This window comes from Terrapene carolina, unplaced genomic scaffold (assembly GCF_002925995.2).
Source record: "Terrapene carolina triunguis isolate 2854851 unplaced genomic scaffold, T_m_triunguis-2.0 Scaffold192, whole genome shotgun sequence".
NCBI classification, from domain to species: domain Eukaryota; kingdom Metazoa; phylum Chordata; order Testudines; family Emydidae; genus Terrapene; species Terrapene triunguis.
This window is the reverse complement of record NW_020664543.1, coordinates 16,916,016-16,935,958: the sequence shown is the minus strand read 5'-3', so window position 1 is coordinate 16,935,958 and position 19,943 is coordinate 16,916,016. Positions and strand designations below refer to the sequence as shown.

General features: G+C 46.0%; 1 protein-coding gene across 1 annotated transcript in view; it reads right to left on the bottom strand.

Moving 5' to 3' along the window:
- Positions 1 to 19,943, bottom strand: part of MGAT5B (alpha-1,6-mannosylglycoprotein 6-beta-N-acetylglucosaminyltransferase B) — a 144,727-nt gene that overhangs the window by 9,811 nt on the left and 114,973 nt on the right. Inside the window, exons 9-12 of the mRNA XM_026654578.1 lie at positions 9,719 to 9,850; positions 6,613 to 6,746; positions 3,224 to 3,354; positions 2,034 to 2,039 (exon numbers count right to left, since the gene is read on the bottom strand). Of these exons, the coding sequence (XP_026510363.1) occupies positions 2,034 to 2,039; positions 3,224 to 3,354; positions 6,613 to 6,746; positions 9,719 to 9,850 (403 nt within the window). The remainder of the gene's footprint in view (positions 1 to 2,033; positions 2,040 to 3,223; positions 3,355 to 6,612; positions 6,747 to 9,718; positions 9,851 to 19,943) is intronic.

The window sequence follows — 19,943 nt, the reverse complement described above, 5'->3', positions numbered from 1 at the left end:
ACACTGGTGCTAAATTGGCGGGAGACACTCTCCTGCCAACATAGCTTCCGCCTCTCGCGGAGGTGGAGTAATCGTGCCGACAGGAGAGCGCTCTCCCGGCGGCACACAGCGTCTTCAGCAGATGTTCTACAGCAGCGCAACTGCATCAGCACAGCTGCGCCAGTGTAGACTTGCCCTGAGTCTCAAAGTGTTTTGAGTTCAGGTTTGGATGAAATAAGCATGCAGATGCTTATCTGCAGCTTAATCCAAATTATCTGAACTGCTTTGGCTGACAAAACTGAGCTGGAAATCGGATGTATATGGGCTTTCTTCCTTATTAGTGCTTCTGCTCCTGGTGCTAGATGGAAGCTGGAAGTTCAGAGGAACAACAATGAGGAAGGGTGGGAAGTTAATCAAATGTTTCTGAACTTCAAAAAGATTCTGTTTGAGAGATTGTATTTGATCCTGGGCTTATCAGTACTTGGCTTGTCTGCAGGACATAAATGCTACAACTCAAGAGTAATACTTTGCGTTTATATTGCATTGTTCAACTCTAGACCTCAGGGGCACTTTACAAGGCAGGGCATCATTAGTCTCCTGTTATAGATGGGGGAACGAGGCACAGAAAGGGGGCCTGGCTTGTCCAATGTCACACAGAATGTTTAATGTCAAATCCAGGTCTCCTGAGTCCCACCCATCTCCAGCTCCTTGGACCACACGGACTCTACCCTACCTACCCAGTGCTAGATTGTACAGCCCTTACCCAAGCTGCTGAGTATGACAGGCAGCCATCATCTTGGCCAACACACTGGGAATTGAATCGGGAGCCTCTGGAACTGCTGCTAAAGTGCCAGAGTTAGCAGCTTGTAACAACGCCTATCTTCTGTCGATCAGCACAGAGGGGGGCTTGTCACACATACCCACTGGGTTACCTGAGTACTTGCTAATCAGAGGAAAACCACGGGGCCTGATTTTCATTCACACTAAGGCCTCTCTTCATGCTCTGGACACGTAAAATGGGCACCCTTTACCTGCACACCCATATTAAACCCCTTTATGCTGCCAGAGCCTTAGTGTAAATGAGAATCAGGCTCATTGACTTAAACTCACCACACAGGCGCACAATATGTTGTCACTTAGAGTGGTGGGTGTAAAAGCTAACCAAACCACAACAGGAGTCCTTTACACCCATTTTGCACAGGTGTGAGGAACTACACAAGATGCAGGACTGAAGAATCAGGAGGCAGGTATTTCTACCACGAGATATCACAGCTGCCCAATCCTGACTGGTAACTAGGGGTGGTGGACCAAGCAACTGGTCCTGATCCGCCTCACAGACTGGGGGTTCTGGAATCCAGACTTTGGATCCAGGCCCCTTTCTCCTGGGAAGCAAATTGACAGGGTGCTATTCCATGGACCTTTTACTGCAGCTGGTTCCCGACAGTGAAAGAGTTTTAATAATATTTATTTAAAAATCCGTAAGAAGCAAAGAGGAGTGAGACAATGAGAAATCAATGTGGCCCACAGAACGAGGCGAGTGTTGGAATCACTCACTGTGAGGGAGGGTGTTAGTAGCCACGAATATTTCTGTGCCAAAAAAAGATTAAGTCAAAGAGCTGTCATTTACGGGGGGCGGGGAAGCCTAGCCATCAGCAAAAGGTCTCCTTACTGCAAGATTGGGCGGCGAGACAGAAAGCGTGTGCTGGGTAACTTCTCAATACATGTAATTGTTGCAGGGATTTATATACCTGCGCTGCAATTGTGTGTTTTGAAAGGAGGGTTTGTTGCAGAGATATGCTGCTCTACGGAACGCAGACTGCAGCATCCAGAACAGGCTGCGAGGACAGATTCAGTGGCGCTGGTAATAGAAAGGGTGGGCATGGGGAAGAAGAGAACCCAGCACCGTATCAGGCTATAAACACCCACTGGTAGCAGTGCAGGTTTAACCTACAGACAATGCGAGCTCAACTGCAGATATACATTTTCTATTGATAATTTATATTTAGTCTGAAACGCACCATTAAATAAAGAAATAGATTAGAGTAATACAATACCTGCAACTGGAACATCCCATGGAGGTGCATGGAAGAAAAAAATCAAGAGAGGGTGATAATTAGCTCCTGCTTATGGATAATGGAAGCAAAAGCATTGAGCATGCTCCAGATAAAAGAGTGTGGAGCTCGGGCCACCCCCAATAACCAACGCCACTGCTGGCCACACAAGAGACGGTAGGGCTGTTTTCTTTTAAGAGGGTGTGCCTGCTGAGCGGGGTTACAGCGGTGCTATTCGTCTCCCTAGTGATGAAGTGGTGTTGGAACAGGAAGTCAGTTGTCTGGCTCAAGGACGGAGTAGTGGAAAAGAGTTTTGCACCTACAGGCTCATATCTGACCCATGTCTGTGGTGACTAAAAGTTGCTGCCAGCTAATGACGAGAAGCAGTGTGGTTCAGTGGCTAGTGCCCTGGACTAGTACTTAGGAAACCTGAATTCTATTCCTGGCTGAGCCCGACCTGCTACGTGACCTTGCACAAGTAACTTCCCGTCTCTCTTTTCTCCTCCGACTGCCTTGTTCATTTAGATTGTAAGCTCTTTGGGGCAGGGACTGGCTCTGACTCTGTGCACTGTGTCCTGCTTGGGGCCTCTGCATGTGATTAAAATACAAATGCTAACAAGAAAGATATGCCACCGCTAGATGGTGTCAGTTCAGTTCTAAGCAGCGAGTGTCCAGACCTTAACTGGTCCCATGGTTGGAAGCTGAGCCACTTCATAAGATGCCTGGGATACCCATTCTGTTTCAATTTGGCTTCACTTCCATAGTGTTATACTGGATCATACCAATGGGTCCATCTAGGCCAGTATCCTGCTGCTGACAGGGGTCAGTGCCAGCTGTCTCAAAAGAAGGTGCAAGAAACCCTGCAGTGCAGGTGGTCAGGGGATAAACTGCCCACATAGGAAGTTTCAGACAATAGGCTGCTCTCCCAAGGGAAGTGGTGGAAGCCCCATTGCTGGGACTCTTGAAAGTGGACTGGACAAGTCACTAGGGGATATAATCCAGGGAATAATCCTACATGGGCCAGTGGGAGGGATGAATTAAATGGCCAATTAGGTCTTTTCTAAGCACTGATTTCTAGGAGTCTATGCACATTAGCCCAGATTCTGGTCCCTTTGAAGCCAATGGCAAAACTTTGGCTATTTGTGGCTATTTGTTCGTTACTGTGGACTGACCGTGTCGCTGCAGGCACCCACCTTCCAGATGCTGGCTTCCTTCCCGTACACCACTGCCATGTTGCTTGCTTTGTTGGACTTAATGAACTGCCGCTCGGTCTCGTTGAGCTCCTCGGACACAAAGCCCATGAAGGAGTTGTCGGGAGTGTGAGCTACAGAAACCAAGGGGAAAAGAAACACGGGTTTGGCTCTTGCTAGCGCACTGAGGGGGTCTTCCAGAGGCCACTATCTGTCCTCCCAAAGCCTCAGCAACATGCAGCCTTTCCCCATTGAGGTCATTTATACTGAAGAATGGGACAGTTACCAGAGTCCACCGATGAGATGAAAACATTTCCGGGCCCTATTCCACGTAGCTGGGAGTTTAACTATTGAGCTGAGCCCTGGTGTCATGGAGGCACTGGGGATCACTGGGCTGAAATTCACCCTGTTTCTCCGTGACGGTCACAGGTAAATCCTAGGCTGGATCCAGGATTCCCCTTTGCCTCCTCCACCGTCCTAACTGGTAACAGTCTGTCTGCATCTGTGTCCCAATCCCCGCTGAGCACCTTAACTGTGCGCTCAGCCCTCAGTGCTTCCCTCTCTGCAGAGAGACAGGGAGTGGGGGTGGAGGAGCTGCCTTCAGATGTGCTTCGCAGGGGAATGTGGGGTAGGGCTAATTAGTGCAAGGAAGAGTGGAGGTGTTTGGAACCAGTCAAAGGTGCAGGCCATGAGGCTTGGATTATTCCGTGGCACTGAGGCATTTTGAGTCAAGGAAAGAGACTCTGAAAGGTTCCTTGCATTAAAAAAAAGAAGAAAGAGGGAAAAAAGCAAACAGGAGCTATTAAAATATATGAGCTGTGAACTGCCTGCAGGTCTCTTTCAAATATAAGTTGCTTTTTAGGCTGCCAAATAGATTATATCCAGCCAGGGGGAAAAAATATTTGAGTCACAAAGCGTGTGATCGGTCACCAGGTTTACTGCCGACAAGTAAGGCTCCTTTCCACTTGGCAGATTATTGGATAAATCTGAAGCACCAGCCCCAGCCCTTTCTCTAAAATCCTGCCTAGCCTTCTCCAGAGAGGCGACTCTCCCTCTGAAAATAAATTCTGTATTTGAAAAAAATACCCCTTGCGTTTCACCTCCCCACCCAACTCTCTCTTTGCTCCTTATCTCCAAAGGCTTTTTTTTCACTCTCTTCCCCTACTTGGATCACGGCAGCTCTCTCCTGCATGCAAGGGGCACAATTGGGCAGCTGATTTCAAATCTTCCCTTCCCCTGGCATAACCCTGGTAAATCCCACCTGTGGTATGATGGGCCTTGCCGGCACGGTGGGCTCAGTATGGGGGTGGGCATGGAGCCTGTTTGCACCTCCCTTTGAGAATGAGGCATGAAGCCCACCCAGCCTGGGGGCAGGATGTTCTTGTGGTTAAAGCACTAGCCTAGGGCTCTAGAGATTTGGGTTCCAGTCCTGGCTCTGCAGCTGGTTCCTGGGGTGAGTTGCTTCATCTCTCTGTGCCTCAGTTCCCCTCTGTAAAATGGGGATAATAATCCTCCCTTTGTCTATTAAAGTGTGAGGCCTTTGGGGTAAGTGTGTGTATAGTGCCTAGCACAACAGGTCCCTGATCTCAATGGAAGCCTCTAGGTGAGCAGCCTAGGGGACTGAGCCCTAGAATGTAATTCAGGAGATGTTGGTTCCATTCCCAGTTCTGCTGCTGGGTAACCTTGGGCAAGTCCTTTCTTATGCCTCAGTTTCCCCATCTATTAAATGGGGGATAATGCTACTGCCCTCCTTTGCAAAACGCTTTAAGATCTACAGATGAAAAGCACTGGATAAGAGATAGGTACTAATTATTGGGCAGAGAAAGGAGTCCATGTCCCTGCCGCTGGGCTGATACAACTCCCCTTTCACATTAGCATGGGTCACCCAAACATGGCCCAGGTACAGCAGCTCCTTCAGCCTGCTGCTCTGTTTGCCATAATAGCAAATTCCTTCTTTCCAGCATTCTCTCCCTTGGCTTTTGTTTTCTAGCCATAAAATCCCCCCGCTGCTGCAGGACGGATGATTGGTTTGCTCAGACAGCTCCCTGCAGAATCCCCGGGACTGAAAAATGGCCTTGGCCGAGCAAAGTCCTTCACTCCCAAAAACCTACGGGAGGAGGGGAATTGCTGGGGCAGATTGAGAACATAATTAGCAAAACAGTGGGAGTGGGACAGTAAAGTATTAAAGCTCATTAAAGTAACAGAGCCCATTAAGCAGGAGTTTCCTTGGAGCACATTGTCAAGGTTAGGGTCAGATGGAAGCAGCATGCATCCCACCCAGCATGCTTTGGAAAACAGCTTTGGGCTGTGGTGCAACATGGTAATAAGCCTAGTATCTCTTTTGTGTCCCAGGCTTGGTATAGTGGGAAGGGGTGTTATTTTCTGGCTACATCCCACGTTAGGAGTCCTGTATATCTCCCGTAGGGCTCAGAGGTCTCTCAAACATCTCCCCCTACTTTAATCCTACCAGCCTCAAGGGCACTTGATATTGCCGCCTCCATAGCTCTAGATGAGAAGGACTAGATGGGACTCCCTTGAGATCTTGTCAATGCACAGCTCAGCTGGCCAGAGGGCACACTGGTGGGCCATGTGAGATGCTCACCTCCCCTGCTTGCACAACATTTCCCAGCCGCTGCTGGCAGAGGGGGTAGGGGGAAGCCATAGGCCAGGGGACTGAGATGCAAACCCAGGTATTGACTGCTCCTGAGAAGCTGCTTACAAACGGAAATGGAAGGCCCATCCCTTCGACGGTGTGTGTGAAAATGCTCTCTGCAGCTTGTGGCAACGGATAGAGGGAACAAGAGTGAACCTGAGTTTGTGGGCTCTGAGCAAATCAAAGTCTGTTTTCCTTCCACTGCCGTTGCTTTGGGAGGGGGCGGGGGCAGCGGTGACATGGGCGGTGGACTGGCAGAGTAATTCAGATACAACCGAGAACCTATTTGTGCTTTTTGTGCATTGGCCTTGGCCTGCAATGATAATCTAGTGATCAAGAAATAGAGCCAGGCAAAAAATAAAAAATTGCAAATAGTAAATTTGCCAAAAAATACATTTTTGGCGGCACCGGAACTCTATGCAAATTCGGGTTGAAGCTGTCAAATACTTTTGGCCAAAAAAACCCTGAAAACAAAAGATTTTGAAAATGTCAAAATGTTTCTTTTTGAAAATGTTTGGAATCTAAATTCAAAGTATTTAATTTGTCCGGCACACATTTTTTTCTTTGTTTTTCATTTTGGTGAAAAACAATCAGCTTCGATTTGAAACTAAGCACATTTTTTTCCAGTTTGACCTCTGAACCACCAGATCAATTATTTGCTCAGCTCTATCACCCAATCTGCAAATACAAAACAAATAAAACCCCATTAGAAACAATTACCAAACAAGGGATCACTTACGAAACATAGTCATGAACTGCTTGGGATTCAGGTTCCAGTACCCCCAGTTTGTCCGGTAGCCATGCAGAGTGGCATACTCCTCAAGGTTGTAGGCTGGCTCTGTCCCAAAGGTATCAATGACCCGAACGCGACACCTGCCCAGGCAAGAGAGCAAAGGGCAATGGTTATATTCTGCTCCCAGTCTGCAAACAAAGAGCATCAAGCCACAAGCTACAGGTTCGCCCTCTAGCATCAGCAGGCCAAGGAGAGGCTGTTAGTGCTGCTGAGGGCTTGAGCAGATGCTCATTGAGTGGAATGACTGCTTTGAGAGAGATCTGAGAGTCCTAGAATCCAGCCTGTGCAGGGACAGTCCCTCACATCAGTGCCCAATTACTGGTTTGAGCATCCTTGCAGCAAGTAGCATTATGTGCTCAAATGCATGTCCCATGGGACAATAGAGAGGCCAAGCCAGTGCTGCCCTGGAGTAGTGCTGTGTGTTTGAATACCAAGGGCCAAAGGCTTTGGTGAAGTGTACTGCCTTACCTCCTAAAAGCTGGAGGCCTGGGAAAAGATGACAACGCCGCCAATGCTGACAGCTGAGACAGATTTAGGGACTGTTAGTGCAAGTGCCAATGGATTAATTACAATGGCTACAGCTGGGCGTGATGCAGATGGGCACCGAATAAGTTTTGCCTAAGCAGCTTCACCAATACAGGCCAATGATGATCAGCAACCTCTGCTACTCCAGTCCTGGTCCCATACACTTCTGCCAATAGACTTTGATTGGCAATACTCCCCTACGCTCTGTTGTGGCGTTTAGCAATACCCCTGAGCTAGGGACAGTGCTGACCTGCACTGTCTCAGTGCAAGCACCAGGAGGCATTGCACCTCACCTGGCAGGCAGCAGAAGCACCCCTGGAACTGCACCCCTTCAGAGCATGCAGCTTATTCTCTCTATTGCTCAGTCACCTTTTGGGCAGTCGTGGGCAGTCACAGTAGCCAGTGGCTACTTGGAAGTATCTGGATGGCAGGATCACTGATAGGCCAATGAGAATTTGGCCTGATGATGTAATGTTTCCATCTTGAATGAGTGCCTTTGTTGTCTGAGTATATTGCTATGTGGCCAGAGTGCTATGAAAAACAACAAATGGGCATTATCCCTCTTACTCAAGGAGCTGGATTACGCTTCTTCACTAAAGCAGCTGTTTGTTCTTCCAATTTACTCCAGAAATAGCCTGTGGAACTCATTGCCACCAGATAGTAATGCGGCAAAGAGCATTTTTAAAGAAGATTCAGTATTTTTATGAATAATAAGAATATTTGCACTTGGGACAAAAATGTATAACGGGTAGAAACGTGCTTCAGGACATAAACTAACCATTAATAGCCTGCGGCAGGAAGAAATGTCACCATAGGGATGGTATTGAACAACTGTCTATCCAGAGGGTTTTACACCTCTTGCAGTATCTGGTGTTGGCCACTGTCAGAGACGATACCAGACTAGATGACTATGGGTCTGGTCCGCTATTGTATTTCCTAGGCGTATAACTCAGTAACTATTGCTCTAAACACAACATGCTTAGGAACCTCTGGCATTAGCTATTGTCTGAAAAGGATGACAGATTAGATGGATGGTCAGTCTGTTCTGGCCTGGCAGTTCCTTTATCTCAGCAAATCTGGGATTCAAACCCAGGTCTTGCCATTAGCAATGCATAACGTTACCATTAGGCCCACAGAGAACTGGCATTGGGCATCAGCCTTAGATCAAAAGGGGAAACTGGAAGCAAAGCACTAGTCCAATATTCAGCAGAAAGGGGGAAAAAGTATCCTAAGTGTCACCTCTGGAAAGGAAGAGATTCACTGCTCCCTCTTGCGCAGGCTTTTCACCCACCCAACGTTTGGGAAAGCATTATCTATCTCCAGCAGACATTTTAATGCTTTTCCAAATATCCCGGGAATGCGGAGGTAGGCATTACCATGGCAAGAGGGAGGAAGAAAAGAGAACCTGGAAAGAGAGAGGAGAAAAAGCAAGTGGCACGCACAAAGCAAATGCATTCGTAATAAAAACAATAACACCGCCTGTCATCTTCCCCTCTAATAAAATTGTGTAGGATAGTGGAAGGGATGGGCGAAAATGTAATAAATAGCAGAACTATCAGTGCTAAATTAAATCACATACTTTGCAGGCTGCTGATGTACCACGGGGATGGTGACATTTGTCTCTCTCAATGGTAAAGAGGAAGGGAGGAAATGGGCTGGGGGCGGGGAGGAGGTTGTCTTTCTTGCAAATACAAAGAGATCTCTCTGTCCTGTTATCATGGTGGCAGATCCCACCTACAGCGTGCAAACATACTATTTACACACACACTTCTCCCCAGGGGTGTTTGCTTCCTCATTGGAGAGCCTTAGAATGGGTTCTGATCTCAAGACAGTGGCAGGTGAGGTTGTGCTCCCTCCTTCCCGGGCATGTTCTGACAGCCGCTGGGAAGGTCTCTGGGCAATTTACCAGCTGTCATGCACATAAACAAGGCTGGAAACAAAAGGCTGAATTCCTCCTCCTTATGTGCTGGAGATTTATGGGGGGCTCATTGGTAGGGGAAGGGAAAGGCTGCAAGGTCAGGGGAGTTTCAGCAGGTCTTGCCACGATAAAGAAAAGACAGAGCAAAGAGAGAGAGAGAGAGAGACAATTGCTCAGTGCTGCAAACATTTCCCCTCTGGGAATTTGGGTTCAAATCCTGGATGGGGTCAGATTTATCTTAAAAGGTGTCTCATCCTAGTCTGTGTCTACGCCCTGTGTAAAACTACCACCAATTTAGGCACAGAACAGCCTCATTAGGTTGAAGGACCGGAAGAGTTTAGGACTGGAATAGCACGGGGTGCTGCAAATCAGGACTGAGGTGCACAGGCAGAGTTGGACTGGACTGGACTGGAGCAGCCCAGGAGGGGGAGGGCTGGAGCAATGCAGGGTGAGGTGCATTGGCAAAGCTGTGTGATGAAATTTGCAAAATCCCAGGCCACAACATGCCTCCCTCTAGGCAGAACTATTTGCCCCTCGTTTTCATTAGCGCTAGCGTCATTTGCTGTTTAAAAGTAGAAGCAGAGAGGAAGAGAGTGATTTTTTTCTTACCTGTATTTCTTAAAGGAGAGCCCCATGTGTTGCTTCATTTGCTGGAGGCCATGGTAATCAGTATAAATGAGGTCAAAGGGCAAAGGGACAGTCAAGGGACAATTGCCACGTCCCGGAGGCACCCCTAAATTACTGAAGAGAAGGATTGATCAGCCATACAATATAAGCCCTTTCACCAGCCATAGCCACATTTCCCTGCCATGCGATTTAAAGGTGCCATCAACTGGCTCCTTCCCGGATGTCTTGAACTCTGCTTTAATCACATGTTGCCATTGGGGCCCCGCATGGCCTCTCCCCCATGATTCCTACTAGTCCATCTCCCCAAGTCGTTGCATGGGCAGAGCTGACTCTTAGGGTGTCCTCTGGTAAGCGGAAGCCTTGGATTTGCATTTATTGTGCGACAATGACACCGTTTCAGGGATGCACCAGCTGCACATGTCCAGAGAAGAAGGGCAGTGAGTCTGGTAAGCATTGGGGGTGCGGGTGGGGGAATAAGTTACTGCCTGCTTATACATCCTACAAATCTCATTCCTGGGGCAGGGAAAGAGGAAGCAAAGAGAAGTCTGATCTGTGTTACTGAAATCATCACAGGGGGTGAAACTGCCCTCTGTCCAGAGGCCTATGCCCAATTTCAGTCCCACTTTAACTCTAGTTTGGGGGCTTAAGAAGGAGAGCCTGATGCTGGTGCAATATCACCCTGTCATTCAGTAACTAGAGCTGGCCCATCTGGTGAAAAATTTAGAGATTTCGGGGGAGAGGGGAATGAAAAATTCATCCCAAATTGGGACAAAAAGCCAAAATTTTGAATCTTTTCTGGAAATGAAATTCCCATTCTTTTTGTTTGTTTTGGGTCAATCAAAACATTTTGTTTAAATTTTGTATCTTTTTAATTTTCTAATTTTTAAAAACTACAGAATAACATCAACTTTGAAAAGAAAAGTCGTTTCAAATTGAAAAATGAAAACTTTTTGTTCCAAAAATGTGAAATCAGGACACTTCACTTAAAACAAAAACAAAAAAAAACATTTTTTTCTAAACAAAATTTAATCTAAATCAATAATGAATTTTGAAAAATATTCAGTTTTGTCAAAACAGCATATTCTGATGGAGAACTCATGACAAAAATTTTCTGACCAGTTCTCTTATTAACAGCCATAGGAGGGTGACCTTTGTAGGCCAACATGGAGGGAGGTTGGACTATAGGCCATCTCTTCTCCCTCCTCTCCTCTTCTTTTGTATGGCTTGTATGCTGGGGGCACTGGTGCCTCTGCTATCTCAGGGTTTGTGCCTGGCCCCTGTAGGGAGAAGGATCCTTGGTGCAAGAATCCCAAACATGATCTGGCTTGCTTATATAAACCAATCTAAGAGGCAAGTTGGTCTGGTATCATCCTGGAGCACTGGCTCTGAGTGAGCAATGCATAGGCCATGTCTACCATATCCATGCTAGTGTAGTGCCATAGTGTAAACGCTTCCTATAGCAAAGGAAGGGGTTTTTCGATTGCTATAGCTAATCCACCTCCCCGAATGGTGGTATCTGGGTCAACGGAAACATTCTTCCATTGACCTAGTCACGTCTACACCAGAGGTTAGGTTATTCTGTTCGTGGGTATGACTTTTTCACCCCTGAGCACCACAACTATGTCAAGCTAACTTTTAAGTGTAGACCTGAAGTGTAGAATGAATTAATGAAGGACCACTCCAAAGCCAGCAAAAACAAGGATTTTCAATTTAAGGTGACTTAGCTGCACATAAATGCTTGCAACGGCTTCATTGCTCTTGTCACAAAGAATATAAGTGTTAGCTCGGTGTAGAACAGAAAGGGTCATCTGCGGATAGAACAGGCTCTAGTTTTATCACTTGTAATTTAGGTTCACTTCTATGGGCAATTTTCCACTAAGTGGCTGATCGGGGAGATGACAGGAATAGAAAGACTCTCGTCTCTGAGAGCCATCCCAAAAAGATACATAAATAAAGCAAGAAGGAGAGGCTCAGACACCAAATTTGGAGCATTATATTGGGCTGCAAGAGCTTTCCCGACCCTCCGGTACATACCTGCCAATCTAGCATCACAGTCCAGAGGCTCAAAATTAAACTGGTGAGGGAGAGCCAACCCCAAAATCCTGACACGCCATTCAAAGGCACTAAAATAAATGAAAAGCTTGGGGCTAATCTATAAGGGATGTCAGATGTTTCAGATATGTGTGCACACGAGATCTCTCCACTTATCTAACCTGTGTGATGGGAACTTAAATGGTTGTTCAGATTAGTTACATTCCGATAACACTGAAGAGGAGGCATTGTCCGCTGGTTAAGAGACTGCTCTCACTTATGTTGTTCAGAGGCTAGCCCCCTGGTCTAGGGCTTAAGAGACCTGGATTCTAATCTTAGCTCTGCCACTGACCTGATGGATGATTTGGGGCAAGTCACTTCACCTCTCTCTGTCTTGTCTAATTAAACTGTATGCAATTTGCCGCAGGGACTCTCTCTCATGTGCCTGGTACAATGGGGCCCTTCCTTCCACTGCAATACTAGAACCTTACCCTAGCCAACATCCCACTGAAGATAAGGGACCTACTCATGGAGTAAAACACTGTTTAACACCAGGGTACCACAATCTGGCCCTACCGCAGGAGACTGAAAGTTAGGACTCCTGGGTTCCATTCCCGGCTCTGTCACTGGCTTCTTCAGTCTTTTAACCTCTTGTGTCTCCATTACCCCTAACTTAAAAAGGGTATAATATGAACTATAGCTCTGAAGGGTGTGATGAGGAGTAATTAAAGTGTGAAGTTCTTTGAGATCCTTGGATGAAAAGTGTTCTCTAGAGCTGAGCTGAATTTAAAGGAAGAAATCCAGATCTGCAGACAATTTGAAGTTTAATTTGGATGCACAGCCACAGATTTGGGGAAAGAATTGCTTCTCTAGTCCTATTGTTTGTATTAGTGTCTCCGTTAAAGACACAGGAGCAGATTCTCCATTGTCCTGCGCACTGCACAGTCATTTATACCAATCCCAAGAGGGGGACAACCATTACCATTCCAATTACGGGTGTTTCACACCCCCACTGCACTGGTGCAAAAGGCACAGACCAACGGAGCTCCCGGTCCAGACATTCAGATGTACACAGAAATCAGGAGGGTGAAAATATGCACTGTGAGTGAGGGGAGCTGGAATCTGTGTGACATGTTATTAACTTCACCTCACTCAGGGCATGTCTTCACTACCCGCCGATCCGGCGGGTAGCAATCGGTCTATCGGGGATCGACTTATCGCGTCTAGTGAAGACGCGGTAAAATCGATCCCTGATCGCTCTGCTGTCGACTCCGGAAATCCACCTCGGCAAGAGGCGGCAGCGGAGTCGGCGGCAGCGTGGCAGCGGTCGACTTTCCCGCGTCCTCACCGCCAGGTAAGCCGACCTAAAATACGCAACTTCAGCTACGGTATTCACGTAGCTGAAGTTGCGTATCTTAGGTCAGACCCCCGCTGTAGTGTAGACCCAGCCTCAGTCTCAATTTCCCATCTCTCAAATAGGGACAATAATCATTCCCTTTAAAGAAGGTGGGTGGAAGAAAAAAATCCATAAACCTTTGGGAGGTGTTCAGACCCTCCTGTGATGGATGCTTTACAAGGACCTAGTGAGCCAGAGAGTGGTAAAATTGGGACAATGACACTCACCCTTCTTTGTAAACTGCTTTGAGATCCTCAGATGAAAAGCACAGTAAATGCTAAGTCTGATTATTAGAATGAGCATTACTGCTATATAAGTGCAAAGAATTATTAGATTGCAACTTCTCTACATCTCTATCATTATACATTAAAAAACCGATTGGACTGTGACAAATGGAAATAATCAGCGCTATCATGGAGGAAAGACATAAAGGTTATCGGTATTAAAGAGCAGCAAGATAACATTTAATCTCCCTGTTTCCAGAATTGTGGCTATAATTCAGTACTTGCTTCAACAGACAGCTCCATGACCTACAATATACGGGAGCTGAATCCACTGAGGATTACATAAACCGCAATTGATAATTAAGTGTAAATAACACAAAATCATGCAGCTCTCTGCTAACAAAGAAAGATTCACATTTCTAAATCAATACTTGAAAAGAAAAATACACGTTATGGGGCATATTGTGCTACACTTAGTCACAGGGGTGAGCACATCCTGGCAGACGCTGTCGCACTGAAGTCACCACTTTGTCCCCCACACGGGTAAGGGTTACAACTCTAGCTCTATACCAATTTTTAGCTGTCATGTTGTCCAGTCGTTGTTCTTCTAAAAGGCAGCACCTTCCTCTTTGGGGGCTTGGTTCTGCTCTGACCTTTATTTTATGCACTGACTTTGGTGGAGAGATTTCTGATTGACACTGGTGTGTGTGAAGGCAGAATCAGGCCCTTTTCTCTCTTCCATGGTGAAACACACCCTTGTGCAGAGAGCCAAGACAAAAGCTATGCGCCACTTAAGTCCTCGAAATAGATTCATAGGTCTTTAAGACCAGAAGAGACTATTAGATCATCTAGCCTGGCTTCCAGGGCTTGAGTGGGATTTAACTGCTGTTTAGTCCTCATCAGAGTTGATCAAAAAAATCAACCCCTCCGCCCAGAATGCAAACCCCAACCCCTTCCTCCTCCTCCCAAAACCCAACCATCATTTAGTTTCTAACTGAAACTGAATTAGTTCTTTTTTTGTTGTTGTTGAGGAAAAGAAGCTCCCAGCCCAAAGACTTTGTTTGGGTAGAACGAAACATTTAGAATGGCCAGTCAAAATGCCACTTCTGTCCATTTGAAATGGATCATTTCGACGTTTCTCCACATGCTGTTTCGACATTTGCGAACTGTTGGTTTCGGGGGAAGCGGGGGTGAGTGCAGCTGAAACTATTTGCCAAATTCAGCCCGAGCTCATGAATTGTTTTGGTGCCCCCCCCAAAACTGGATTTTTGGCGAATTAACTGTTCATCTAAAAATAACTGCCTGGCTCTAGGCCTCACAGTGGCCCTCTGCTCTGGAGTGAATTTTTAAGCACGTCGATCTGGTAAAATTTTCTTCAGTGCAGCTGATTTTCCGTTGGACATGACACCACAATGAAGCTCTCATCACAATACATGCAAGATGGGGTGAAGGAAGATCAGGCACTAACTAGCCTCCATGACTGCTTGACAAGTACGACATCCTCTGCACAAGGCTCTGTTCTTAAACACTGTCCTCAAGATGATGTCCAGGCACCATGGCTCCAAACCCTGCTGAAGCATTAGCTGCCCCCTCGGTAAGCACGTGTCTTTGCATGACACACAGGGGGCCAGATCCTCAGCTAGCGTAAATCAGCATAGCTCCACTGACTTTAATAGAGCTAAAGGCAGTGATTCTGCTTAAGATAAAAGTTTTTCATTAGATGGCTGTGCCCATTTGTCTCTCACTGGAGCGGATATCCCCAAACTTTAGGAGATATCTCAGTTCATAAATCCATGGATTTAAAGCCAGAAGGGGCCATTAGATCATCTCGTCTCACCTCCTGTATTTCTCAGGACATTAAATTCCACCCAGGTACCCCTATATTGAGCCCAATAACTTGTCTTGGACTAAAGCGTAATTTGTGTTTGGCTAAAGCGTCTCTTCCAGTCTTGATCTGAACATCACTTCCCTGGGTCATTTATTCCAATGGTTAAATCACCCTCCTTGGTAAACATTGGTGCCTTATTTCTAACCTGAATTTGTTTGGCTTCAGCCTCCGTCGTTCTGCCTTTCTCTGCTAGATTAAAGAGCCCTCTAGTACCCAGGATTTTCTTCCCATGAAGGTACTTACACACTGTAATTAAACTGCCTCTCAAACTTCTTTCTGATAAGCTAAACACATTGAGATTCTTAAATCTCTCACTGTATAGTGTTCCCTCCAGCCCTTGATCGGTTTTGTGGCTCTTTTCTGCACCCTCTCCAATTTTTCAACCCCCACAACTGGGCACAATATTCTAATGTTGGTCTCGCCAATGCCATATACACAGGTAAACCTCCCTGCTCCTACTCATTACATCCGAGAATCACCTTCACCCTTTTGGCACCAGCATCACACTGGGAGCTCAGGATGAGTTACTTCTCCACTGTGATTCCTAAATCCTGCCAGTCACTGCTTTCCAGGATACAGTCCCCCAGTCTGTAGGCATGGCCGGCATTTCTTATTCCTAAATGTATAAACGTGCTTTTGGCTGTATTAAAACACATTTTGTTTGAATGGGCCCAACTTACTAAGTGCTGCAGCTTGCTCTGGATGACTTCCCATGCCTCATCATTATTTAACACTCTGCCAATGTGTGTGTTTATCCACAAGTTTTCTGAGCACTAATTTTACATTTACTTCTAGCCGATTGGTGAAACTGTTGAATAGGGTTGGGCCCCCCGGAACCCCACTAGAGACATGCCCCTTCGATGATGATTCCCCAGTGATGACGGCTACCTTTTGAGGTTCATCCGTTGGCCGGTTCTTAGTCTATTTAATGGGTGCTTTATTGATACTGTATAGTGCTAATTTTCTAATCAGAATGTTGTGCAGTGCTAAATCAAACCCTTATAAAAGTGTAAGAATTAATCTCATCAGTTTGTACTCTCATCAAAGAACAAAAGGTTTGACAAGACCTGTTTTCTATAAAACTATGATTACTTGCATTAATTATATTCCTTTCCTTTCTTAATTGAATCCTGTATCCGTTTTTCCATTAGCGTGCCTGGGATTGATGACAGACTAACTGGCCTATAGTTACTCAGGTCATACCACTTGCTCCTTTTGAATATTGGCAGCCCGCTAGCACTCTTATGGAATTTACTTGGTATTCCAAGATTTATTAAAAATTAACATCAGCAGGTCATATTGAATGCAATGAAGCTCACGATCACTGGTCCCTAGGCAACCACCAACTTCCAGTCCAGTGATTAATTCATCTTTATCCATCATCGTGAGATCCCAAACAGTGTTATCCTGTGTTGGGTGCAATACCTTTTGTGTTAGGAAATTATCATCTGTAATTTAATAAACCCCTCCACACACACACACACACTATAGACAGGTGCATAAGGAGTAACATCCCATTTTCCAGTTTGCTCGGCAGTCTGTAATAGACCATTACCAGTACCCTCCCTCTGGGCTTTGCTAGTTAGCACATTGATCCATGTGCATTAAAGAGCCTGTAGTGCTGACTCTAAAACAGGGCACGGTGTATATAATAATGAATAATCCCTCTCTCTGACTTTGCATTTTTCATGAGTAGATCCCAAAGGGCTTTACAAAGAAGGCCAGTAACATTATCCCTGTTTGACAGAGGGGAAAACCGAGGCACAGAGAGAGAAAATGACTGACCCAAGATCACCCAGAAGGCTAATGACAGAGCCAGAAATAGGACACAGGTCTCCTGAATCACAATCCAGTGCTTTACCCACCCCTGCCCATCCTCTACCCTCTCCATCCTTGCTAAACAGGTTATAACGAGTGAGTTTAACATTCCAATCATGCAACTTCAGTCTGCACCTTCAAGTTATTTTTTTATCCCTTCTTATTTAAACATTCTCTATTCAAGCTTTCATCATTTGCCAGTTAAGTCAACTAATTTTCTACTAAACCCAATTTCACTCATGGTTGGAGTGAAATCTCTGCAATTTTTCCTCATGCCGTGACTACTGACAGCGCTTGAAATTATGCAAATAAAATTGATGAACACAAATGCCTTTTTCTCAGACAGCTTAGCTGAGAGATTGGTTTTAAAAAAACCCGTTGATCCCCACATTCAGAACCACTTCTAAGAAACTGAATCTCACAAATAAACAATTGCCTGACGGAATCTACTTTTGATTGAGCTCCTTGTAAACCCCCTTGGCAGCTACCAAGCTCTGAGGATGACGTGGTTATGATTTCTCTGGCATGCACATTTGTATTGCCACAACTTCAGAGATTAGCACATTAGTGACGGCCAAGTTCGGCTCTGGTTTTGTTGATTAAATAAAGGATAATGCAGACAAACACTGAGGTTGTTTCCCCTTTAATTAAGCCCGTTAAAAGAATCATGTTCACCTATAGAGCTGTTTCTTTCTAGCTGCTCTTAGACATCTGCCTCTAACAGCTGTGCATACTCCAGAATAAATCTACAGCAGGTTCTTGTCCTGCTATTTTCCCCTTATAGGTAATTTAATCAGCGGAGGGATTCAGTCCTTTGCCAGAGGCCCTCAGAATTCAGATTACCACAGGTTATCTTCACATCCCATTGACCTATTTTCAAATTAACCCACACTTTGCTTCCAAGTTATTGTTCCCCACACTGAAAGGGCCAGAATCAAATTGATCCTGGGGGACCCTTCTGCAAGCCAGACCAATATTCTATATCATAATTAATTTAATCGCTACTGCTGGCCTCTGTTCTCAGCAGCAGGCAGGCATGCAGGAGGGGAGGTGGAGAAAGGGCTCTGCATGCCAGCAAGATGGGACACAGTCCAACAAGAAGCTTCTCCCTTAGGGATGGATAAAGCCAGTTCCCTCCCCTCTGCTGAGGCCCTGATTAAAGCGGCACTGGTGTGCGCATGAGGGGGTGAAGAGAGCCCACACACAGGGAGACTGCCTCCCCTACCCACAATTGCTCCGCCTCTGCCCCAGCACGCAGGAGCATTTGGGAGGAGGATTGGGAGGGGCAGGGCTGGGGGATCCAGGACTAGATGCATCCAGTGGCCATGATGGCAAAGAGCCATCCTGATGTCCTGGGGCTGCAGTGATGTCTCTGCATCCCTGCTCTGGCCCCTACAGAGCTCTCCAGGATACACTCCAGTTAGTCAGACTGGGTGAAACTCGCCCCTGTAAAAATGGTGAGTATGAGGCTTAGGCCTCATTGAAGTCCCATTAGAACTTAAGTGGGACTTAAGAGGGACACAGGTCTTGTAGTGTGAATGTCACCCCCTGCAGTCTGATACAAATTTGCCTTAGGTGGAAAATAGCTGGGACCGCGTCCTCAGCTGGTGTCCACAGCTCTAAGAAAATCACTGGAGCTGCACTGATTTGCACCAGCTGAGACTCTGGCCCATTGTTTCTAGGTTGTAGGCTGAGATTTTTAAAGCCACCTAAGGAATCTGGATGTTCAGGTCCCCATAAATACGAATAGGAATTGGGCATGCAAATCCCCTGCATGACTTTGAAAATCTCAGCCTGGATCTCCGACATAAAATGAGCTGGAGATTTTGAGTTTATTTCCAGGCAAAGTCTCTGAACCTGTTAAATGGCTTTGCCCCCATCCTCTCCTGCCAGAGCTGAAGGAGCACATACTCCTCTCCTCAGAGTCCAGGAGAAGCATGTCAGTTTCATCTTGGCATTCGCCAGCATGAAGGGGCAGTTCCTGGGAGAGCATGGTCACTGAACTGCAAAGGTGAGCAAGGGGGTTTCTATCCCATTGGCTTAATAAGGAATGCAACAGATTTCAACAGGCCCAGAGAGATTGAAATGGGCATCTTACCAGAGGGCACCATGGGGTATAATATTACCATCTAGCTGCTGGATTCTCCTCTCACACCAGTGTAAATCAAAAGTGATTCCACTGACATCAAGGGAGGCACACAGATGGAAAATTGCTGCAAGTGAGGGGGGAATCTGCCCCAAAGATTCATTTCCTGTTTTTTAATGTTTGTGTTTGAAAAACTTCATCTGCATCTCCCCATCCCACCACCCCAATTCTCTTAGGCTCAAGACCTTTAGGAAGGTACAAAATTCAGAAACATGCTCCCAGCTGTAGGCCATGGCTTTTTCATGGGGGTGATCACTAGAGCAGTGGTTCTCAACCGGGGGTACGCATACTCCTAGGGTTACATTGATGTCTTCCAGAGGGTCCATCAACTCATCTAGATATTTGCCTAGTTTTGCAACAGGCGACATAAAAAGCACTAGCGAAGTCAGTACTAACTAAAATTTCATACAATGACTTGTTTATACTGCTCTATAGACTATACACTGAAATGTAAGTACAATATTTATATTCAAATTGATTTTATAATTATATAGTAAAACTGAGAAAGTAAGCAATTTTTCAGTAATAGTGGGCTGTGACACTTCTGTATTTTTATGTCTGATTTTGTAAGCAAATATTTTTAAGTGAGGTGAGACTCGGGGACACACAAGACAAATCAGACTCATGAAATGTGTTCAGTAGTCTGAAAAGTTTCAGAACCACTGCACTAGAGAACAGTGAGTGGAGCACATCACAGTAACTCT